The 22,801-nt window shown below is 34.8% G+C and overlaps 1 protein-coding gene across 1 annotated transcript in view; it reads left to right on the forward strand.

Annotated features, from left to right (window-relative positions):
* Positions 1 to 13,873: 13,873 nt before the first annotated feature.
* Positions 13,874 to 22,801, forward strand: part of LOC145241628 (uncharacterized) — a 194,199-nt gene continuing 185,271 nt past the window's right edge. Inside the window, exon 1 of the mRNA XM_080104711.1 lies at positions 13,874 to 14,452. Coding sequence (XP_079960837.1) covers positions 14,203 to 14,452 — 250 coding nt within the window. The 5' untranslated portion in view covers positions 13,874 to 14,202. The remainder of the gene's footprint in view (positions 14,453 to 22,801) is intronic.

Consider the following 22,801-nt stretch of genomic DNA (forward strand, 5'->3'; position numbering starts at 1 on the left):
TCGCAATATTCTGCTCAATCGGTGTGCTCGTTCATTATCGAAGCACCTGGCTCATTTGTTTAACCTGTCGTTTGTATCTGGTCGCATGTCTATTCTACAGAAGACTTCTACTGTTGTTCTGATCAACAAGTACAAAGGTGACAGATCGAAGTTATCTAGCTATCGTTTAATTTCTCTGACCTCTTGTCATGGCAAGGTCATGGAGCACATTGTGAACGGCTGCCTTACTTCACATCTCATAGAAAATAAGATCACCCATCCGTCTCAATTCAGTTTTCTAAAATCGCATTCTGCCGCGGAACAAGCTTCCTGTCTTTATCAGTATTTGGCCTCAGAACATAAGGCTAAGAAGTGCACAATCTCGGTATTTTTGGATCTTACCAACGCATATGGAACCGTTCCTCACTTGGCATTGCAACAGAAACTACCCTCATTTGGAATCCGAGGCAGGCTCTTTTTCTTTGATCTGCAACTATCTGATCAACTGCAAAGAATTTGGATTGTTGGCTGTTTATCGAATGAGCTTCCTGTCTCAATTGAGGTGGCACAGGGAAGTATTGTTGCGCCACCTTTATTTGTGCTCCTCGTCAACAACCTGCTGACATTAATGGACAGTGCAACATCTAATTTTAACTGCGACGACTTGACTGTTTCCAAGCTTCTATGCTAATGACACAAAAGTTTCTGTATCACACCCAGACCCTTACATAGCGTTGGTATACCTGCTGTTCAACTCAGCAAAAATAGTTGCACTATTGTCCTCTAAATGCTTCCCTCCTGACCCTATCTGTGAGATTTGGTTTCAAGACACATTTGTGTCGTTCTCGAAATATTATAACTAAATGGAAGTAATAATATCTAGCAATCTCAGATTTGATGACCACTTGTCTTATATATCCAACAAGGTCAATAGGGAGCTTTACGTGTTGCGTATCTGGGCTACTAAATACCTGATGAATGGTACTTGCTAACTAGGCTTTACAAAGAAATGATCCGTCTCCACTTGGAATACAGGCCTCTAGGATCGCGGGAGTTGGCAGGGCAATCTCTTCTTCTCTTGAACATCTACAACGTCGTGACATCAGATATATACTACATAATCCCTCTGAAGTATATGATTTACTTGGATTAGATCTGATGTCTACTCGTTGGAATGTGATAGTTGCATCTGTTGCCCACAGATTAACTCACGGTTCTTGTCCCACCGCAATGCTTAAATACTACCCTGTGCTGCGGCTGAACAGACTAAACCTGTGACGATACACATTCACATTAGACCCACTGCATAATCACACAGGTGTTTGTTCAGAGATGTACCAGCGATCTGTTTTTGCATTGTGTTCTGCAATCCTAAACCTGCTGCCTCAGAATTGTGAATGAACATTTATCATTGTCACATTTTTGGAGTTCTGTATTGGCTAACTATCGTGATGTTCCTAAGTTTTATACATTCCCTAATTAGCTAGGTAGCCTCTGTCTATTGCTAACTTTTTTTGTGTGACCATGGCTTAATAAAGCAAACAATGCCCTGGAAAAGTCACTTCTGATTAATGTTTACCAGTTTAAAAATTTTTAAATATATAAACGAACTTGGCTGTTTTTCAGAATAACATAATATTCTAATATTGTTAAACATTAATCAGAAGTAACTTTTCCAGGGCATTCATATACATCAGATCAGTTGACAAAGAGTGTAAGCAAAGACGGACGGAACTTGATTTTAACCGAAGATTTCGTTCCGTTACGGATACGTACATCATAATGATTTTTCTGTAGCTTTTTTTTTTTTTTAAATCAGGTTAAATTCTGGACTTGTACCTTAATTTCATCGTCACCTTTTATTATTACCGACTATATTAGACAATCGGCCGTTTCTTTTACTTAATACTTTTAAATAAATAAATCACCGTTTGACCTCTTGGTTTCTAGAGTCGATGTCAAACTCTTTCTCTAGTAACAGTAAATTTGAAAACACGGCTATTTTTATCACGAGATTTGCTAATTTAAGTTTAATAAGGTGACACAGGACTACTACAGTTATGTGTGTGTGTGTAAGAGAGAGAGAGAGAGAGAGAGAGAGAGAGAGAGAGAGAGAGAGATGAATATGCCTTCACGCCGCCAGAATAATATAATAAAAAATAATAAAATCCTGAGTTGTTTATTGTTCGATGAAGTTTGTGATACCACGTGGTTAGAGAAATGAAAGCGACACGTTCTTGTCATTCCTGAGATTCGTAACATAACGGACATGTCGAGTTTTCTCCTTTTTTATACAAATGTTGAAAATAAGTTGTTTTTTTATGTAATCAAAAAAACTTTCATGGTCACCCAAGAAAAAACAATATTGTTTCCTTAAATCGATAAGAAGAGAAAAAAGAAGTTTAATTAATACTGAGACAGAGTAAGGTACTTCTGCAGTTTACGGGCCGTGCTGAAACAAGAATGTTATTATTTCGAAAGCTATTCTTAACACGAGGATGGAGGCTTTGTTAACTATTTAACTGTAAAATGCAAAAGTATTTAGTAAAGTAAATTTGTTTCCTTGCCTCTCCACGAGGGTAGAGTTAGACACATGGTTGGTTTTTAATGTGGGGAAAACCCAGCTCCCCCAAAAAGGGGCACTCTGGTTAGTAGCAAAAATAAAGAATGTATCAGTTGTGAAGGATTTCTCCTCCATTAACTGAGACCAAAAAAGTGTAGTGCAGCATCAGAACAGCCCGAAGGTCAAGAAAAATAAAAGGTCAAGAAAAATAAAAGGTCAAGAAAAATAAATGGTCAAGAAAAATAAAAGGTCAAGAAAAATAAAAGGTCAAGAAAAATAAAAGGTCAAGAAAAATAAATGGTCAAGAAAAATAAAAGGTCAAGAAAAATAAAAGGTCAAGAAAAATAAAAGGCCAAGAAAAATAAAAGGCCAAGAAAAATAAAAGGCCAAGAAAAATAAAAGGTCAAGAAAAATAAAAGGTCAAGAAAAATAAAAGGTCAAGAAAAATAAAAGGTCAAGAAAAATAAATGGTCAAGAAAAATAAAAGGTCAAGAAAAATAAAAGGTCAAGAAAAATAAAAGGCCAAGAAAAATAAAAGGCCAAGAAAAATAAAAGGCCAAGAAAAATAAAAGGTCAAGAAAAATAAAAAGTCAAGAAAAATAAAAGGTCAAGAAAAATAAAAGGCCAAGAAAAATAAAAGGCCAAGAAAAATAAAAGGTCAAGAAAAATAAAAGGCCAAGAAAAATAAAAGGTCAAGAAAAATAAAAGGTCAAGAAAAATAAAAGGCAACTTTAAAAAAAAAAGTTATGTCCAAAAAGTCAGTACTAAAAGTTAAGACGCCGGAAGTGGACTAGGTTTACCTTAATATGGAACGGAAATCACTACGCATGAAACGAAATTACTGTGATAGTATGAACAGTTACCTCCCCTTAGCGAACTCTCTAAGGAACAGAGTTTTAAATATAGAACCACTTCTGTTTACGCGGGTTTTTCAGAAGAATATAAAAATGGAGCTCCTATCATGACTCCTTTAATCTCATGCGTTGTCGTCATTCCTTCCATAAAAAAATGATAATATTTCATGGTGGCAGCGGTGGTTATCTTTGCGATGCCCTGTTGAACAGATGAATGTGTTAAAAACATACGAGCGACCTAAAAAAATAATAAAAAAAGAAGGAACCAGAAAAAAAAACACAAAAAACAATACGAACGGCGCTATGCTACGAACTGTGAGTAAACTTTATTTTCGTCTTTCAAATGTAAAACTTTTGTGAGAGGATAAAAACAAAACAAAAAATCAAATTAATATATATATATATATATATATATATATATATATATATATATATATATATATATATATATATATATATATATATATATATATATATATATATAACTGACGCCGTGAAATAAAAAAAAAAAATTAAAAAATGGATTTAATATCTTCGGGATCTAAACATTAAAACAATGGCTACAAACGAGCCGTCTATGTGTTGGATATTCGCCGACCTAACTGAAACATTTAGATTATTTAAGCAGCGTTGTAATCTTTATTTCTCGGTCAAAAATATCCCGTTGGAAAAACAGGTTGACCACATTTTGTTACTGTCGGGAGAAGAAGGCCTTAAAAGGTACAACACTTGGTCATTCGAAAACGAATCCGACAGAAATAATCCAGAAATAAGTTGGCAAAAATTCGAAGAAAGACTGCAGCCACAATTAAATTTACACATTTCTCGTTTTTATCTGCGTCAGATAAATGGGAGTCAGAGAGTTTCGATGACTTTCTAGCTTGATGTAAATTGCAGGCATTAAAGTGCAAATTCCGGATATCCAGGAAACAGAGGAACGACTCATCAAGCAGTTCATATCTGGAACGAAGTACCCAGAACTTCAAAAACAACTTCTAGCAAAGAGTGAAGATCTAACACTGCAGGAAGCTATGAACTGTGGCAGGACACATGAAGCTTCCATAGACCATATGAGACAGCTGAACTAGATGAACGGAAAAAGCAAGAAATAGATGCAGTGCGATGCCAGCATTGTGAACGATGCAGAGGCTCCCACCCGAATGGAAAATGTCTGGCATGGGATACCATATGTTCAGCTTGTGGACGAAAAAATCATTGGGCCAAAGTCTGCACAAGCAAAAATGAAAACGCAGCAAGGTATGTGCTGGCACATACAACATGGAGAGAAAAAAATAATAAACCAGGACGCACAGAAGTACAAACGAACCAGTGCAAGCACCAAAACCACACCAACTGGATGCACATGGTAAATGCCTCTCAGAGGGACAATGAAGGGATGTTTAACCAGATTGAACAAATGTCTTTTGACTCTATGCAAGAACAAAGTGACAATTGAACAGAGATTTTCACAAACATTGTAATTAAGCTTCCCAACCTCCCAGGCACCCATTTTCTGAAAGCTAAGGTTGATACAGGAACCGAAGGCAACATACTTCCATTATGTACTTTTCGGAAGATGTTCCCACACCTGATAAGTGCAGTAGGATAGCTACTCCCCGGTGCAACAAAAGATGAATCAACTGTTTTAGCAGCATATAATGCTTCTCACATTACACAGCATGGATCCATTAAAATAGCTTGTTCACACAAAGGAAAATGGAAGACCCTCAAGTTCTTTATTGTGACAACAGAAGGGCCTACTATCATAGGGATATCTTCGACCAGAGATCTTAAACTGGTAACTCTACACTGTGCGATCCAGGAAACTCCAGTCTCAATAAGATCAACACACGACCTGGTAAATATGTACCCAGACCGTTTTGACAATATCTGCAATTTTGAGGGTGAATATCATATTGTCCTGAAATCAGACAACCACCCTGTTTTACATGCACAGAGGAAATGTTCCATACATATGAAGGAAGAAATCCAGACCGAGTTGGAGAATATGGTGAAACAAGGTGTTATATGAAAAGTAACTGACCCTACAGAATAGGTCAGCAGCTTGCGTAAAGGCAATGGAAAGCTCTGCCTGTGTTTAGATCCGAAAGATTTAAACAAGGCTTTCATGAGATACCATTAAAGACCCCTACAATGGAAGAATTTGCACATAAACTCTCTGGTGCCAACTATTTTTCTAAATTGGATATCAAAAATGGATATTGGTCCATCAAACTTGATGCAGCCTCACAACTGTTGACTACCTTCAACTCCCATTTTGGAAGATTTTGTTTTGAATGGATGCCTTTTGGTCTAGTGATGTCTCAGGATGTGTTTATCCAGAAGATGGACATGATCCTGGAAAAGTGTCCTGCAACTCTAAGGCTGATCGATGATGTCATTGTCTTTGGAGAAACCCAAGAAGAGCATGACAAAAACCTTCATAACTTAATGAGAATTGCACGGAAGGACTTTGTTTCAACCATGGAAAGTGTGCCATTAATGAGAAACAAATTCATTTTTTTTGGTGCAATCTACGACCAGAATGGTATGCACCCTGATCCCAGCAAGGTAACAGAAATAAAAATGTTACCTAGGCCATTGAACACCACTGATCTGCAGAGGGTGCTGGGAATCATCCCATATATGACACCTTTCATTCCACACCTGGCAGATCTCACAGCACCTTTAAGTGATCTAAAAAAAAGTGGAGTACCAGTGGAAGGAAAATCACCAGAGATCCCTCCAGCAAGTCAAAAATCTCATTTGCAAAGATATGCTGCAGTCATACTTTGACCCTTCAAAGTAAACTGTTATCCGGATCAATGTATCAAGTAGAGGGCTTGGGGCCGCTCTCCTTTAAGAAGGTCAACCCATAGCATTTGCATTCAAATCTTTAACAGAGACTGAGCAACGCTATGCCAACATAGAGCAGGGCTCCATGCAGTTCTTTTTGGCTGTGAATGATTCCGGACTATGGAAGTGCATTCCAGGTGGAAAGTGATCATAAGCCTCTGGAAATGATCAACTTAAAAAATTTGGTTTACAAAGTGCCGGTGCACGTTCAACCAGCCATTTTTTTTTTTACATATGAAATCAATTGAATTTTACGAGTAAAATTTTTTTCAATTTTTAAACTTTAAAAATCTATCTATACATGCACAGAGGAAATGTCCCATAGATATAAGGGAAGAAATTCAGACTGAGTTGGAGAATATGGTGAAACAAGGTGTTATACGCAAAAGTAACCGAGCCTACAGAATGGGTCAGCAGCTTGGTCATAGTGTGTAAAGGTAATGGAAAACTCCGCCTGTGTTTAGATCCGAAAGATTTAAACAAGGCTATCTTTACAAGACCCCTACAATGGAAAAACTTGCACATAAACTCTCTGGATCCAAATATTTTTCTAAATTGGATGCCAAAAATGGATATTGGTCCATCAAACTTGATGCAGCCTCACAACTGTTAACTACCTTCAACTCCCCTTTTGGAAGATTTTTTTTTCAACGGATGCCTTTTGGTTTGGTGATGTCTCAGGGTGTGTTTATCCAGAAGATGGACATGATCCTGGAAAAGTGTCCTGCAACTCTAGGGCTGATCGATGATGTCATTGTCTTTGGAGAAACCCAAGAAGAGCATGACAAAAACCTTCATAATTTAATGAGAATTGCACGGAAGGACTTTGTTTCGACCATGGAAAGTGTGCCATTAATGAGAAACAAATTCATTTTTTTTGGTGCAATCTACGACCAGAATGGTATGCACCCTGATCCCAGCAAGGTAACAGAAATAAAAATGTTACCTAGTCCATTGAACACCACTGAACTGCAGAGGGTGCTGGGAATCACTACATATATGGCATCTTTCATTCCACACCTGTCAGATCTCACATCACCTTTAAGAGATCTCCTAAACGAAGAAGTAGAGTACCAGTGAACAGAAAATCACCAGAGATCACTCCAGCAAGTCAAGGATCTCATTTGCAAAGATATGCTGCTGTCATACTTTGACACTTCAAAGCAAACTGTTATCCGGGTCGATGCATCAAGTAGAGGACTTGGTGCCACTCTCCTTCAAGAAGGTAAACCCATAGCATTTGCATCCAAATCTTTAACAGAGACTGAGCAACGCTATGCCAACATAGAGCAGGAGCTCCTTGCAGTTGTTTTTGGCTGTGAACGATTTATATCTATGGAAGTGCCTTCCAGGTGGAAAGTGATCATAAGCCTCTGGAAATGATCATCTTAAAAAATTTGGTTGCAGCTCCACCTCGCCTCCAACGCATGCTGTTATGTTTGCAAGGATATGACATGATAATTGTATATCGCCCTTGGAAAGATATGGCACTGGTGGATGGATTCTCAAAGCTACCAAACAAAAAAGTCAAAGAAGCTATGACTTGGACCTGAAGGTAGATTTTGTTCAATTTTCAACCCCAAAACTTGATCAGTTAAACCAAGCAACAAATGAGGATACCACACTATGTGAATCGAGGGAAATTATTTTAAGAGGTTGATCCAACACACTCAGAGAAGTGGACAAAAATATGAGACCTTATTGGCCCTATCGGGATGAACTGTCCATCGAAAATAGCATATTATTAAAATCAAACCAAATAATAATTCCTAAATCAATGCAACAAGAGGTGTTATAGAAAATACATTATGGACACCAGGGGATGGAGAAATGTAAACTCCGGACAAAAAGTTGTGTTTTCTAGCACAACATTAACAAAGACATAGACAACATGGTACAACAATGTACCATTTATCAGCAGCACCAAAAAGCGCAGAGTGTTGAACCCCTGATGCCCCACAAGATTCCCGTGAGGCTATGGCAGATAGTGGTCACTGGCTTATTTCACATTGATGGTCTCAACTTTATGCTCATTGTGGACTATTATTCTAAGTTCCCATTTGTGAGATTGCTAAAGGAGTTCTCCAGTCATAAAGTCATCAAACATACAAAGCAAATATTTGGAGAAGAAGGAATTCCAGAGAGAGTGATAAGTAACAATGGTCCACACTTCAGCTCTATTTATTTCAAGCAATTCGCAAAAGAATGGGGCTTTGAACATCACAAGTCTTCACCCAGGTTTCCACAGTCAAATGGCTTCGCAGAGCGCTGTGTCCAGGCAGTGAAATCTGCATTCAAAAAAGCTGCTTTGTGACTTGGACATGGTATTACTATGCCTGCGTTCATCTCCTCTAGATCATGCCATTCTATCACCAAGGGAACTCCTATACCAAAGGAATCTAGCTGGGAACATCCCAGTCAAATGCATCAATCAGAACGCTAACAAGGAGAAGATAATGGCACGAATGTATCAGAGGCAAGAAAATCAGAAGATGTACGTGTGTTAGATAAAGAAGCAGACGAGTGGTCCCCTGCAATTGTCACACAAATAGGCCGAGAACCAAGGTCGTACATAGTACAGACCCCTTCCGGAAAAACTCTGCATCGGAATCGTCAGCACCTTAGAGTAGACCCCTCCGGAAACACATCACGTCCAGAGGTACACTTAACTGAGGTTTCTCAGGAGCCTGCCAGAGACTGTTTGTCCAGTATGGAAACAAACAACACACAAAGGCAACAGTCACCTGTTAAACAAATACCCTATGGGGTAACAGACTCAGACAACCATACAACCACCAGATCTGGACGTATTATCAAACCCCTTCCCCCCAAAGATTTAGAAATGAAACAATTACTGATTGACTTTTCTTATTTATCTTTGATTGTGTCTCATCGGTTTATAATGATTTTCCTTTCTCTATCTTTTTATCGAATTATTGAAAGAAGCGGGATGTGATAGTATGAACAGTTACCTCCCCTTAGCGAACTCTCTAAGGAACGGAGTTTTAAATATAGAACCACTTCCGTTTAGGCGGGTTTTTCAGAAGAATAAAAAATGGAGCTCATATCATGACTCCTTTAACTGCATCTCATGCGTTGTCGTCCTTCCTTCCATAAAAATGATAATATTTCAATTACGTCGTTTGTATTTTTTTTAATAATACAAGAAGTAAATAACTTTTATGCATTATTTATGACAAATTCCATTTATTCATTTTAAGAAACTTTTTGGATAAAAATGTTGGGTTTGTATTACTCTACACATAGATTCGAAAAAGTTGTCAAAAAACTGATATATAACAAATAAATGTTATCAAAGGCAAGATAAGTTACTTTTCTACCAAACTGGATATATTTTTTGTGTTTTTATTCAACGTAACATGTTTATTCAGCTCGAAAAACATAGTGTTTACCGATGTATTGGAAAATCCAAAATGGCGCCTGACTGTCTTTAACACGGTAAGTTTGGGAAACGGTGTTAAAAATAAAAAAAACTAGACAAAATACTGTTAAAAATCCACCGAATATATGTCAACCTATGTCACGGTAACATATATTGAGTGAGTTTTTAACAGTATTTTGTCTAGTTTTTTTTTATTTATAACACTTTTTTCCAAACTTACCGTGTCAAAGAGAGAGTCAGGCGCCATCTTGAATTTTCCAATACATCGGTAAACACTGTATGCTTTTCGAGCTGAATAAACATGTTATATTGAATAAAAACACGAAAAATATATCTAGTTTGGTAGAAAAGTAACTTATCTTGCCTTTGATAACATTTATTTGTTATATATTTGCTTTTTGACAACTTTTTTGAATCTATGTGTACAGTAATACAAACCCAAAATGTTTGAAATAATTTTTGTGGTAACACAACAATTGTTAATAAAAAAAAAACTTAAATGATTTATGACAAAATTATGTGATAAAACCCGTGAAAAACATAAACATATTATTTCAAAAAGACATCATTTATAGAAACATAAATAAAAATTCTCATTAGTTTTTTTTGTGTGTAATAACACACATGTTAAAACAAAATAATGCAAAAAATAAAAGTTTATTATTTTTTATTGTTTCATGATAGCACAAGAAGTGTTAAAACTAAAATAATTTTTGAAAATAAATTATTTCCGTATGGTTTCGTATTTCGTTTCATGTTTTGTGTCTTTAGTTCCATATTTAGGTAAATTGAGTCCACTTCCGGCGTCTTAACGTTGAGTACTGAATTTTTGGACTTAACCGAAAAGTGTATTATTGTAGATTAGATATTTGTGTATTTTAGAAATCCATTCTTAATTGGGGGGGGGGGACTTTGTTAACTCGTCTTTTGAGCGGATGAAACTCTCCTAAAATAAAAGCAATTAAATTACCCGGAGCGTTAACATAGGTGTGTCAGAAATTTCGTGAAAAATAGTGAATAATTCCACTCCGTCTTTCCAAGCTTATAACTCCTCGAAAAATGTAATTCAAGCCCTAATTTTTTTTTCAATTAAAGGAGCAAGAACCAAGGTTTCATTAAAAAAAAAAAAAAAAAAAAAAACAACGCGTTTTTTTTTTAAAAAAGGTTTTAAACTTCGGACTTTACAGGTAAATTTCTAAAAAACACTACTTTTTTTTTTGTTTTAAATTTGAATATATTATTTATTGACCTTTTCTCTTCAATTTGTGATATATAACACTTTGGTGAGTAAATTAATTATTTACTTTTTAATGGACATTTCAAAATGGGAGGCGTGAATTATTCGACCCCCTGTCTTTCCAAGCTTATAACTACTCGAAAAATGTAATTCAAGCCCTAATTTTTTTTCAATTAAAGGAGCAAGGACCAAGGTTTCATTTAAAAAAAAAACAAAAGAAAAAACAACAAGTGCTGTAGATTAACACACTCAGCCTCTCCCCTTTTCAATAAAACAAAAATAGATTCTGCTTTCTGGAGCGATTACGTAAATATCCTGAAAAAAAAAAAGATCTAACGAATCGCCACTGATCAAAGCCTGGCCATTCGAGGATAATTTGTCAGTTGGACAATGAGATGAGACAAACACCGTGAGGATTGATAACAATGGTTGAAAATGATCAGAATCTGATTATTAAAAAATAAATGGCAGTGCTAGTGCACTTACTGATCCGCACTATTTTTTTAAATCGTATTTCAAAGTTTAATTAAAGTTTTATGATATGTTTTTTTTTTATTCAATTGTAAGGTTAAAGTATAGAATAGTTACAAAAACATCTTCCTCTCCCCATGTTAAGAACGGCTTTTTAAATAATAACGTTATTCTTCAGCACGGATCAATAAATGCACCAGTACCTAAATGGCTCAACAAGAATTTCTTTACATTGGACTTGAAAACGACCATTTTGAAGTCAGCTTGGAAGCAGCCTGATGGTATAGTGTTTCACAAGTGGGTAGTTTTTGGAAAAAATCTTTGTTCATGGACGTTTCGTTTAGTTTTATGTACACAGAGAAAGGAAGGAAAAATAAACGTTACATTTTAAACAATTTCCTTTAAGATAACAACTTTTAAAGATTTTCAAGTATGCTGAAAACGAATATCGCATTTTAATTTTCCACGAATAAGTAGTTTTCCGGATATTAAACAATGTCATTTCTTATGTTATTGTTGGTGGCCATCTTGGTACACGCGCTTGCGCGTAGTTTCTCGGGGTTGCGTTTACACGCACAAACGCATACCAAGATGGGCACCAGCAATAACATAAGAAATGGCATTGCTTAATATCCGGAAAACTACTTATTTGCGGAAAATTTAAATGCGATATTCGTTTTCAGCATACCCGAAAATCTCTATAGTCGTCATGTTATGTTGAAAACCAGGTAAAAATTTACCACATGAACAATTATTTCTCAAATTTTACAGCTATTCTAGCTTTTTTAGGACAGTTAATCATTTTTCTTTTTCTTTTTGTTGCTATGGAAGATAAATTCTATGCGTTTTTAGGCGGATTTACTGATTATTTTTATGATGATGATGATGATGATGATGATGATGATGATGATAAATGTGGCCTGATAGACCAACACGCAACCTTTAAAAACTTGTTTTCTATGAGTTTTCAGGTATTCTGAAAATGAATATTGCATTTAAAATTGGGGCCAGCAACTATTTTTCACGATATTGCAAACATACTTTTCCGCATGTTTCGTGTAGTAATATACGCGGCGGCCATATTTGTTTATGGCGCACGCGCACAGAAACGGTGTGTGGGGGGGGGGGGCGACATAATGAAATTACAAGATAATCTTAACATGAGGAGGTTGGGGGGTGGGGCTTATTCAGAAAGTTGTTCTTAACATGGGGAGATTGGGAGTGTTTATTCCGAAAGCCGTTCTTCGTTGTCAGCATGCCCGAAACCCCATAAAAGTCGACATTTCGAATGTAAACGCCTGGACGGTGAGTTGAACTTAATGCAAAAAAAAAAAAAAAAAAAATACCAAACATTTTACCAAATTGACTTTTTTCGTTTAAAAATAAAATCATTAAAATTTTATTTACGTCGCCCCCCCCCCGTTTCTGCGCGCGTGTGCCATAAACAAATATGGCCGCCGCGTGAACATGACACATGGGGGGAAAGCATGTTTGCAATATCGTAAAAACTAGTTGCTGGCCCCAGTTTTAAATGCGATATTCATTTTCAGCCTACCCGAAAACATGGACAGAACAAGTTTTTAAAGGTAAGTTGCGTGTTGGCCTACCAAGCCACAAATACTGCTGTTGTTGTTGTGGTGTGGTTTTTACCAGTTAAACTTAGGGTTACTGGTAAAATATATTAGAATGGTTCGGATATAGTCCATATTCGAGCCATTAGGATCACGATAAATTAATATACGAAACTGATCTCCCACTCTAAATTCTAAATTGTTTTATTTTTATTTTTATTTACGCAATATTTTTTATGGTGTTAGTACACGCATAATCGCCTAAAAAATGTAGAATCTCATTTTTGATGGTGGTGTCGTTAAACGTATTAACTACAAATTTAGGTTCTTATATAGAAGTCAACCTAATTTTAAAAAGAAATTACAAAAAATATAGAATTTTTTTTACATTTCTATACTCATCATCGAACGAAGATGTCATATTCCAAAAATTACGTAAATTGATCAAGTAGTTTTATTTTTAACTAAGGACATCAAATTTTATGAGTAAGCAAAAAGGGACTGTCTCGCGTTGCCACATTAAAAAATACAAAGACAGATAAGTTCACGGTAATTCAAACTTGCGATACCAGCCTTGTAGTGCTACTGATTTCACATTGCTTTAAAAATGATTATTATTATTATTATTTTTTTTTTTTGTAAACATAAAACTACTTGATCGATTTATATGAGTTTAATGTGATTTATGCAGAGAAAGTATCGTGCTGAAATAATAAGGTTATTTAGAAACCCATTCTTAGTATGGGGAAGAGAGGTACGTAGACCATGAAAATTTTTCTGTATTTTTTTTTTTTTTTTAATTAGGTTGAGTTCTATTTAAAAATCAAATTTACTAAATTAAAGAATAAATAAATAAACAAATCTGTTTGAATGGGAGTGGTGAGGGCTGAAGAGGAAGAAAAAGGAAAGAAAGAAAAAAGTAAATTCCGCTCTAAAGTTGACAAACAAGAACAAAAAGAAACCAAGTCTCGGCCTTTTGGTTTTCTATGTCAAATTTAGAGCGGACGTTAGACGACGAACGACCACTGCTTGGATTTTGCACGGCGAGTCTTCCGTTGTTCGCCCCCCATTTTTTACATGATAGTGCGTGAAACTTGTCCGTTTTTTTTTTTTTAACGAATGAGAAAAGAAAAAAAAAAAGAAACTGGTAGGCCTGTTGATAAATAACCATGTAGGTCCCCCCCCCCTTTTTTTTTTACATCAAGGAGTACACAATCAGCAACACGCACTTTCGGATCGGAATTTGATGGGATTCGAATCTACCAGCCATGCAACGTAACTTAAAATCTACCGCTACGATAAGGATCGAGTCGGACCCTTCGTCTCGACATTATCTTTCTCATTTTTCTTCTTCTCCTTCTTCGGTTTACCCAACAGAAAAAGGAGACTCAAATACTTACAACTCGACGAGCCCCACAATGAAGGCGAACAAAACGTATTCCAACTCGGTACACCCGTTAAATAATCAACCACCTGAACCCCCAAAGACATACGTGTCCTCCTTCTACATTGACATAGGTAAGAAGAAAAAACTTTATATATATATTTTTTCACATTTAAATTAACTTTTTTTCTCTTAGAAAAAAAAAAAAAGAAAAGAAAAATTCATTAACGTTTCTAAGCAACAGTTTATAAAAACGAATTAAGTTGTTTTTCGTCAGAATAAGTTTTTAGGGCTTGTAAAAGCAACAGATCGAATTTTAAAAAATAAGTTTGCAGAAACAGGGGACATAACTCAGATTGTTTATTTTAGAAAACATAGTTTTAGATTAATTTGAATTTTTGCTTATTGTTCATTATTAAATTATTATTTTTGTGTTATAAAATGGTACTCATGCACTTATTGATCCGTGCTGAAATAATAACGTTATTATTTAACAAAAAAAAAAAAAAAAAACATTCTTAACATGGGGAGGGTGTTTTGTACCTATTCTGTACTTTAACCTTACAATTGAATAAAAACATATAAAACTTTAATTAAACTTGGAAATACGATTTAAAAAATAGCGCGGATCAGTAAGTGCATTGCATTAGCACCAAAAAATCGATATAAATTTACGAAAACAGAAATAGAAATTAATTAAATCAATCAAAATTTGATTAATGATTTTGCTGTTTGTTGTCTAACTAAATTGGCACTTTATGCATTTATTGTGGTAAATTTTTACGATGTGCCCCAGTGCCCCACTGCCCCAGCCACCAGCGTATTATAAACACCCCAACCTCCCCCATGTTAAGAACGACTTTCGGAATAAACACCCCCCCAACCCCGAAAGCCGTTCTTAACATGGGGAGGTTGGAGATGTTTATACTACGCTGGGACAGGTCGTAAAAAAATGGCCTTACTGCGTTGAAATAATATTATTTAGAAAGCCATTCTTAACATGTAGAGGGGAGGGTGTTTTGTAACTATTCTGGGCTTTCACTTTACAATTTAATAAAAAAAAAATTCTTTTGATCTGTCGTCTTTCTTGTAAGCAATTTTTTTCTATCTATCCTAAATAATTTGAAATTATTATTTTATTTATTTATTTTTTTTTTTTACATATAAAAAAAAAAGTTTTATGAGCGGAAATAAAAGTTGCTTTTTTCTTCAATTATCAATTTATATATTTCGAGATTTATGTGAAATAAATAAAATCCGCTAAAGCAGAAGAAACAAATATTTTAGTATAAAACCCAAGTTTTCATCATTAGTATTTTTAGTAAAAGTTTAATGGGAACGAACTTGATTTCCAAAAAAATAATTACAATTATTTCATTCATAAAATAAACTGTTGTAGCAAAGTTTTTACTGCTAAAAAATTATTCCATTAATGAAATATTTTTCGAAATGTACAACTTCATTAAGGAATTCGTTTAACTTGTATTTGTTTGTCCCGTGATACTTTACAGGCATTTGCTGTTCTTTTTATCGATATTCGTTAGTTTTTATTTTTATTTAAAAGAAAACAAAACCAAGAAAAACTTTTTGTATATATACGGATTTATTTTTTATTATTCCTGGTATAAAATCACTTCTATTTTTTTATTTGTTTTTTTTTTTTAAGTTTTCATTTGACGAAATTCCGTTTAAGACTTTCAGCACTTCATTCCTACTTTTAATTTCACACCTGTGACTTCGTTAATTATGGTAGTTATGTAGAGAAGATACCGTGCTGAAATAATAACGCTATTATTTAGAACTCCATTCTTAGCATGGGGAGGGTGTTTTGCAAGTATTCTGTTCTTTCACCTGATAATTTAATAAACAAAAGATGGTAAATTTTTACGACATACCCCAGAAACACCCCAACCTTCCCATGTGAAGAACGGTTTTCGGGATACCCCCCCCCCAACCTCGAAAGTCGTTCTTAACATGGGGAGGTTGGTAGGAGGGGTGTTTATTGCGAAAGCCGTTTTTAACATGGGGTGATTGGAGAGTGTTTATACTACGCTGGGACAGATCGTAAAAAAAAACCCCAAATGATGCCGTAAAAGTTGAATTCAACTTTGAAATACTATTAAAAAAAAAAAAGAACGGTACCTTCTCTCTGCATAAGTACCGCCTTTTCTTTTTAATTTATTTATTAGATGATTGGATTGCGTGTTCTTTGTCTTAATTTCGTTGATTATTCCCGCGAGAAGACATGTCGAGAGTGAGCGGATCTCTAAAGAACACCGCTTGTTGCTTGAACAGATGTTGATTACTTTCACTGCTGAACCTTGGTTGACTCACGAAAGGTTTATCAATGTGCTTTACTTACACAGAATTGGCGTTGCTCGGGAGGTTTATACTTTCGTTTTGATTTCATTTGAACAACAAAACGAAAAATGGGTAAAAATAAAATTTAAAAAAATATAGGGGTTTGTATTACTGTACACATAGATTCGAAAAAGTTGTCAAAAAAACAAATATAACAAATAAATGTTATCAAAGGCAAGATAAGTTACTTTTCTACCTAACTGGATAATTTTCTAGTGTTTTTATTTAATGTAACATGTTTATTCAGCTCGAAAAACATACAATGTTTGCCGATGTATTGGAAAATATAAAATGGCGCCCGAATCTCTCTTTGAGACGGTAAGTTTGGGAAAAGGAGTTAAAAATAAAAAATATGCAAAATGCTGTTAGAAACCCACCAAATATGTGTCAGCCTATGTCACGGTAACATATAATGAGCGAGTTTTTAACCGTATTTTGTCTACGTTTTTATTTATAACTCCTTTTCCCAAACTTACCGTCTCAAAGAGAGAGTCGGGCGCCATTTTAAATTTTCCAATACATCGGTAAACACTGTATGTTTTTCGAGCTGAATAAACGTGTTACATTGAATAAAAACACTAAAAACATATCCAGTTAGGTAAAAAAAAAAAAAACAAACAAAAAAACTAACTTCTTGCCATTGATAACATTTATTTGTTATATATTTGTTTTTTGACAACTTTTTCGAATCCGTGGAGAGGGCAGTAATACAAACCCGGTCGTTCATTAAAGCATCTCAGAAAGTTTGTAAAATAATAAAAATTCTACATTCTAAATATCTTAGTTCGTAAAATATTCAAAAAATTTTCTGAAGAGGGTGTTTTAAATGACGTTCGAAACGCGTTAAAACTATTTCAATGACTTAAAAAAATTATTACAATGATCTAAATAATTAAACAATTAAAAATCAAAATATAAAATAATAAAAATAAATTTAAAAAACAAACAAAACAAAAAACAATTGTTGGCGATGGATACTCATTCAAATATTACATTTTTTTTTTTTTTTTTTTTTTTCTCGTTGCTATCTTTTAACCCATTATATATATGTTTGGGGGGCTCCTTCAGTCTTTGACAGACTATGGATACCCACGAAGGGGTGTCTGCGCGCGAAATTTTTGTGGCAGGAAGTGCGCAATCTCCAACCACACCTCTTCTGAGTCGACATTATTAAATACAAGTGGCAAGTGAAGTGTATTGACAATGCAACTGGGAACAAATGGCGAGATAAGCGGAGAGCACATACAACGCTTAGAATTCCCAAATGGTTACCCATCTGGTACTAACCAGGCTCAACTTCGGTGATCTGACGGGAACCGATGTGTAAACGCGATTGTGCCGTATATCCATTTTTATATATATACTAACAAAAGTACTCGTCGTTGACTGGGTTCAAAAACAGCCTACAGAATGCACTCTGATTTATGAAAGTATGATAGGTTATGAAAAGGAAGGGTTGTAAAGAGATAGCTTCGAATTTGGGAGTATCAAAACCAAAACAAAATATGATGAAAGTAAAAATAAAATAGATAAACCTCATAAATTATTATATCATACCTGTTCACACTGAAACAAACACTTACCACAATATTCTGTGGATCTATATTAAAAAAAAAAACCTTGTTAAACTTTGTGACATATTTACATTCTATGGAGGTCATGCGCGAACGAACACCCCATAATTTTATTATACCATATTTCAAACTGAAACATAATTATCTAAGTATACTTATGCAGATAGATATGAAAAGTCTTTATTAAAGTTTGTGCCTATTTCCATTCTATTTTATACCATCCCTATTTAAGTTAAAACATACTTATCAAAGTATTATGTACATCTATATCAAAAACACTTGTAAACTTTTTTTTTAATTTTTTAATTTTTTATTTCCGTACTTTGTGGACCAGACGCGTACGCAGACCCCACAATTTTAATGAATCATCATTATGCCATATCAAACATACCCATTCTTGTGTTTCGATACATCTTCTATCATTATATGTGATCAGTTTTCTATAATAGTCAACCATATAGGAGCCTATTCGTGACCAGACACACACACAGACGTTCAGCTTATATATATATATATATATATATATATATATATATATATATATATATATATATATATATATATATAACCACTTTTTCGTTTTATTGGCGATATTGAATTTTTGGTATTTATGCAAAATGGAGATATTTCTGAAATAACGTTACTATTTAGAAACCAATTCTTAATATGAGGAGGAGGGTTGTTTCTCTTTTTTTTTATGTACTTTCACCTAACAAATTAGTAAGCTAAAGATACCGTAAAAATTGAATTTAACTTGACAATTGGTGCTTCTACACTATTGGGGCGAGAGTTTGTAATCGATAAATGAAGTTTTCAGATAAAAAGCAATGATTTCAACTGTTTTTTGTTTTTTTTTCTTTTGGCATTTCTAATGAGTTACAATAGTAGCTTCAAATTATGCAGTCAGAATTACCTGAATATTACTGAATTATTTAAAAAAAAAAACAAGTTTAATCGTGGTAGTTGGTGAACAATTGCCGCCATTTTGTTTAAATCGAAACGGAAAATTACCTCCCTTTTGAACTCTCCTGTGTTTTACGATCGTTTTCATCAAATTCTATTTATTTTCTTTAATTAATAATTTTATACCTTATCGTTTTTCGTAATTTTTGGATATAATCATCTTGAAAATACGAGGAGTACGTAGATACCATTGTTTTCATGTGAAATTCAGTTTTACGATTTCCGAAATTTCGTGCTAATAGTGTAGAATAGTGTATCGATTACAAACTCTCGTCCCAATAGTGTAGAAGTGGCAATTGTTAAATTCAATTTTTACGGTATCTTTAGCTTACTAATTTGTTAGGTGAAAGTACATAAAAAAAGAGAAACAAGCCCCCCCCCTCCTCATATTAGGAATTGGTTTCTAAATATATATCTATAAGGCCACCATACGCCCATGTATAGAGTACTGTTGTCACATTTGGGCTGGTGCATCTGCTGCCTGTCTCCTACTCCTGGACAGGGTTCAAAAGAGTCGCCAACCTGATAGGTCCTGAACTGTCATCTAGGTTTCAGCCTCTGTCCCATCGACGAACTGTTGCATCCCTCTACCTGTTCTACAAATACTTTAATGGTGAATGCTCTGACGAACTACCAGCACTTGTACCTCCTCGACGTGACTACCCCCGACGAGCAACTAAGTCCCACCCCTTTACAGTAGAGATCCGTAGGTGTAAAAAAGCCTTTTTACTCCAGTAGTTTCTTCCTCCAAACTTCAAGTCTTTGGAACTCCCTTCCGGGATTCTGCTTTCCCAACTGTACTGATATGCAGAAGTTCAAGTGTAATGTGAACAAACATCTTACTACTCAACTTCCTTCATAATACCCCTGCAAATTATGTTACCGATAGTAGCGCCCTACTTCAAAGCGGCACTATGCCTTGTTTGGGGTGAAAATTGATTTTTTTTTTTTTTTTTTTTTTTTTTTTTTAAAGCGCCTAAAAATTCTATCTAAAAAAGCAATGTGGTCTGCATTCTGCCACTATTCTGAATTTGCCACAGGTGTTTGTGCATCATGACACGTAATTACGTAATAGTGTTTTTACTTAAAATTATCATTTTTTTTTTTTTTTTTTATCTAATTATAATGTACCAGCAGCTGTCAACAAAAGCCTCTGCCAATAAACTGCCTCCCTTGCACCAAACGGTGATAAAAAAAAGTCACATCTTTTTTTCAAATAAAATTTATAATTATTAAAATGTGCTGGAATTTTTAAAATGAAAATTAAAAATACAATTATTTAATTACTAAAAACACTCTGAAAAAAATCGATTTTTATTTGAATTATTAATGTAATTATTTTTAGTGTGTGATCATTCGTCGGTTTGAAACCGTCTCTCTCTCTCTCTCTCTCTCTCTCTCTCTCTCTCTCTCTCTCTCTCTCTCTCTCTCTCTCTGCCCTTGCCTCTCTGAGGAACAATCTCTGTGAAACTACTCAGCCAGTTTTTGGTCTACAGACTTGAAACTTGATAGATAGGGAATTTTGGACCTGTGAAACAAATTCGATTTATATTTTAAACAGTAAAAATAAGTGGTCAAAATAGAAAAAATTTGAATTTGGTAGGTGTTAGTTGACTACATGTGTTACTTTTACCCATGCAAATATACATTTATATCTTTAACGTTATTTTTTTTAAAGTTTTTATGTGCGTATGAACTTGGATCAAAAAGTAATAAGACTTGACAGCTATGCGTTTTGGTTTCGATTCTAGCTGATGGCACCCAGGTCATTTTCTTTTTTTAAACTTGAAATTATCACTATATATTAGGTACAATATAATAATCAATAGAATATTGATTTTTATACTATAATAAAATATGAAATGTGCATAAATTAAAATATCATTTGAGCATATTTTATGACAGTCACGCCAGGCTGTCACTACTATATATTAGGTGTTTAGTAGTTAAGTCCCTTGTATAACTCGGAAGTCGAGAAGAGTTATTTGGCCTTAGTTCGTTGGTTGAATTTCCTGTAATGGCATTAGAATAACAAAGTATGCGATTACTGGGCTCTCGCCTTAACCGTTCATTATCGCAACCATCCTATCCGATAATCCCTCCATAATCCAGAATCTAAGAAAGTAGAGGCATTTATACAAATGAAACCACTCAAGGATGTAAAACAGCGCACCAGTTTTCTAGGATTGGTTAATTACGTAAATTTTCACCACAACTTCTTCATGACTTTTTCTAAAAGAAATGATTTCACATAGTCATCGCAGCGACAGAAAGTATATATATATATATATATATATATATATATATATTTATTTTTACACAGGAATCACCACTTATCAAGGCCTGGAGGGCACTCGAAGATAAGGGTTAATGGGTATACATTAGTTAATGTGATTATAGCGTAGTAAACATAAGTAGTGGGAATTTTTTAAATTGGATTACTTAGAGGGACAGTTCATCAAGAACTTGTTTACATTGGACTTGAAGACAATCATTGTAGTCAGCTTTAAAGCAGGCAAACAGGCATGCAGTTCTAAGAAAGAAGCTTTGTTCATGGAATCTACATTTAGGTTTTGGCACAGATAAAGTGTGTGGGAAATTGATAGTGGTTTTGGGTAGATGAGTGTTTTTCGTGAAAGTTTGGCAAGGGGGGGAGGGCATAGATTGAAGCTCAGACCAGGAGGAAATCAAAGAAGAAATCGGAAGCAGTACAACATTCCAATATTTTGACCCGAAGGAATCTATTGTGTTATAGGCAGAGGTATTGATTGTAGGTATAAGTGTAGCTTTGCTACAAAAGGAGATGCCGGTCGCAATTGCAAGCAAAGCTATCGGGCTCAGAAGCTCGATACTCAAACATCGAGAAGGACGTGTTATCCATCATTTTAGCTTGTAGAGATTTCACCATTATGTATGGGGGTCACAAAATAATCATCCACATAAATTATCAGCCATTAGAATCAATAGTGCTGAAGAATCTATTATGAGCACCTCCAAGACTTGTGAGAATGCTACTGAAGTAGAAGCGTATGACTTCATTGTGAAATATACTCCTGGAAAAATAGTAGCAATTGCAGACTGCCTACCATGAGTATCACATAGACCTACGAAGCACATTGAAGGAATTGACCTCAGTGTCCACAGTAAGATGACCTACTTTGATTTCTCACCAACCAAAATAGCAAGCATCAAAGTTGAGACGTTGCAAGACCCATTACCATATTTACAAGTTTTTTTTAGTAATGTCCAGCTGGCCTACCAATCGAGCTGACTGCCCAAACTACTCCTTATCATTTTGGAACTTTTAGAGATGACATTTGTGTTGAAAATGGTATTTTGCTTAAGAGCAACAAAGTCATAATACCAGCTTCCCTGCAAAGAGTTATATTGAAAGAAATCCATTCAAGGTGTTGAGAAAACTAGACTTAGACGGGGCTCTACGGACAAATTTATCTTTAGTTGACCTTTGACAACTAAATATTTTTGTTTACTAGTGAAACCCACATGATTTTTAGAATATGATATCTTCATTCTGTGACGAGTATGTTCATCATAAAGATATTTTTGTATTTTTTTTTTTTTTTT

This window comes from Euprymna scolopes, chromosome 20, assembly GCF_053919585.1.
Source record: "Euprymna scolopes isolate OS-2025 chromosome 20, ASM5391958v1, whole genome shotgun sequence".
Taxonomy (NCBI): Eukaryota; Metazoa; Mollusca; class Cephalopoda; order Sepiida; family Sepiolidae; genus Euprymna; species Euprymna scolopes.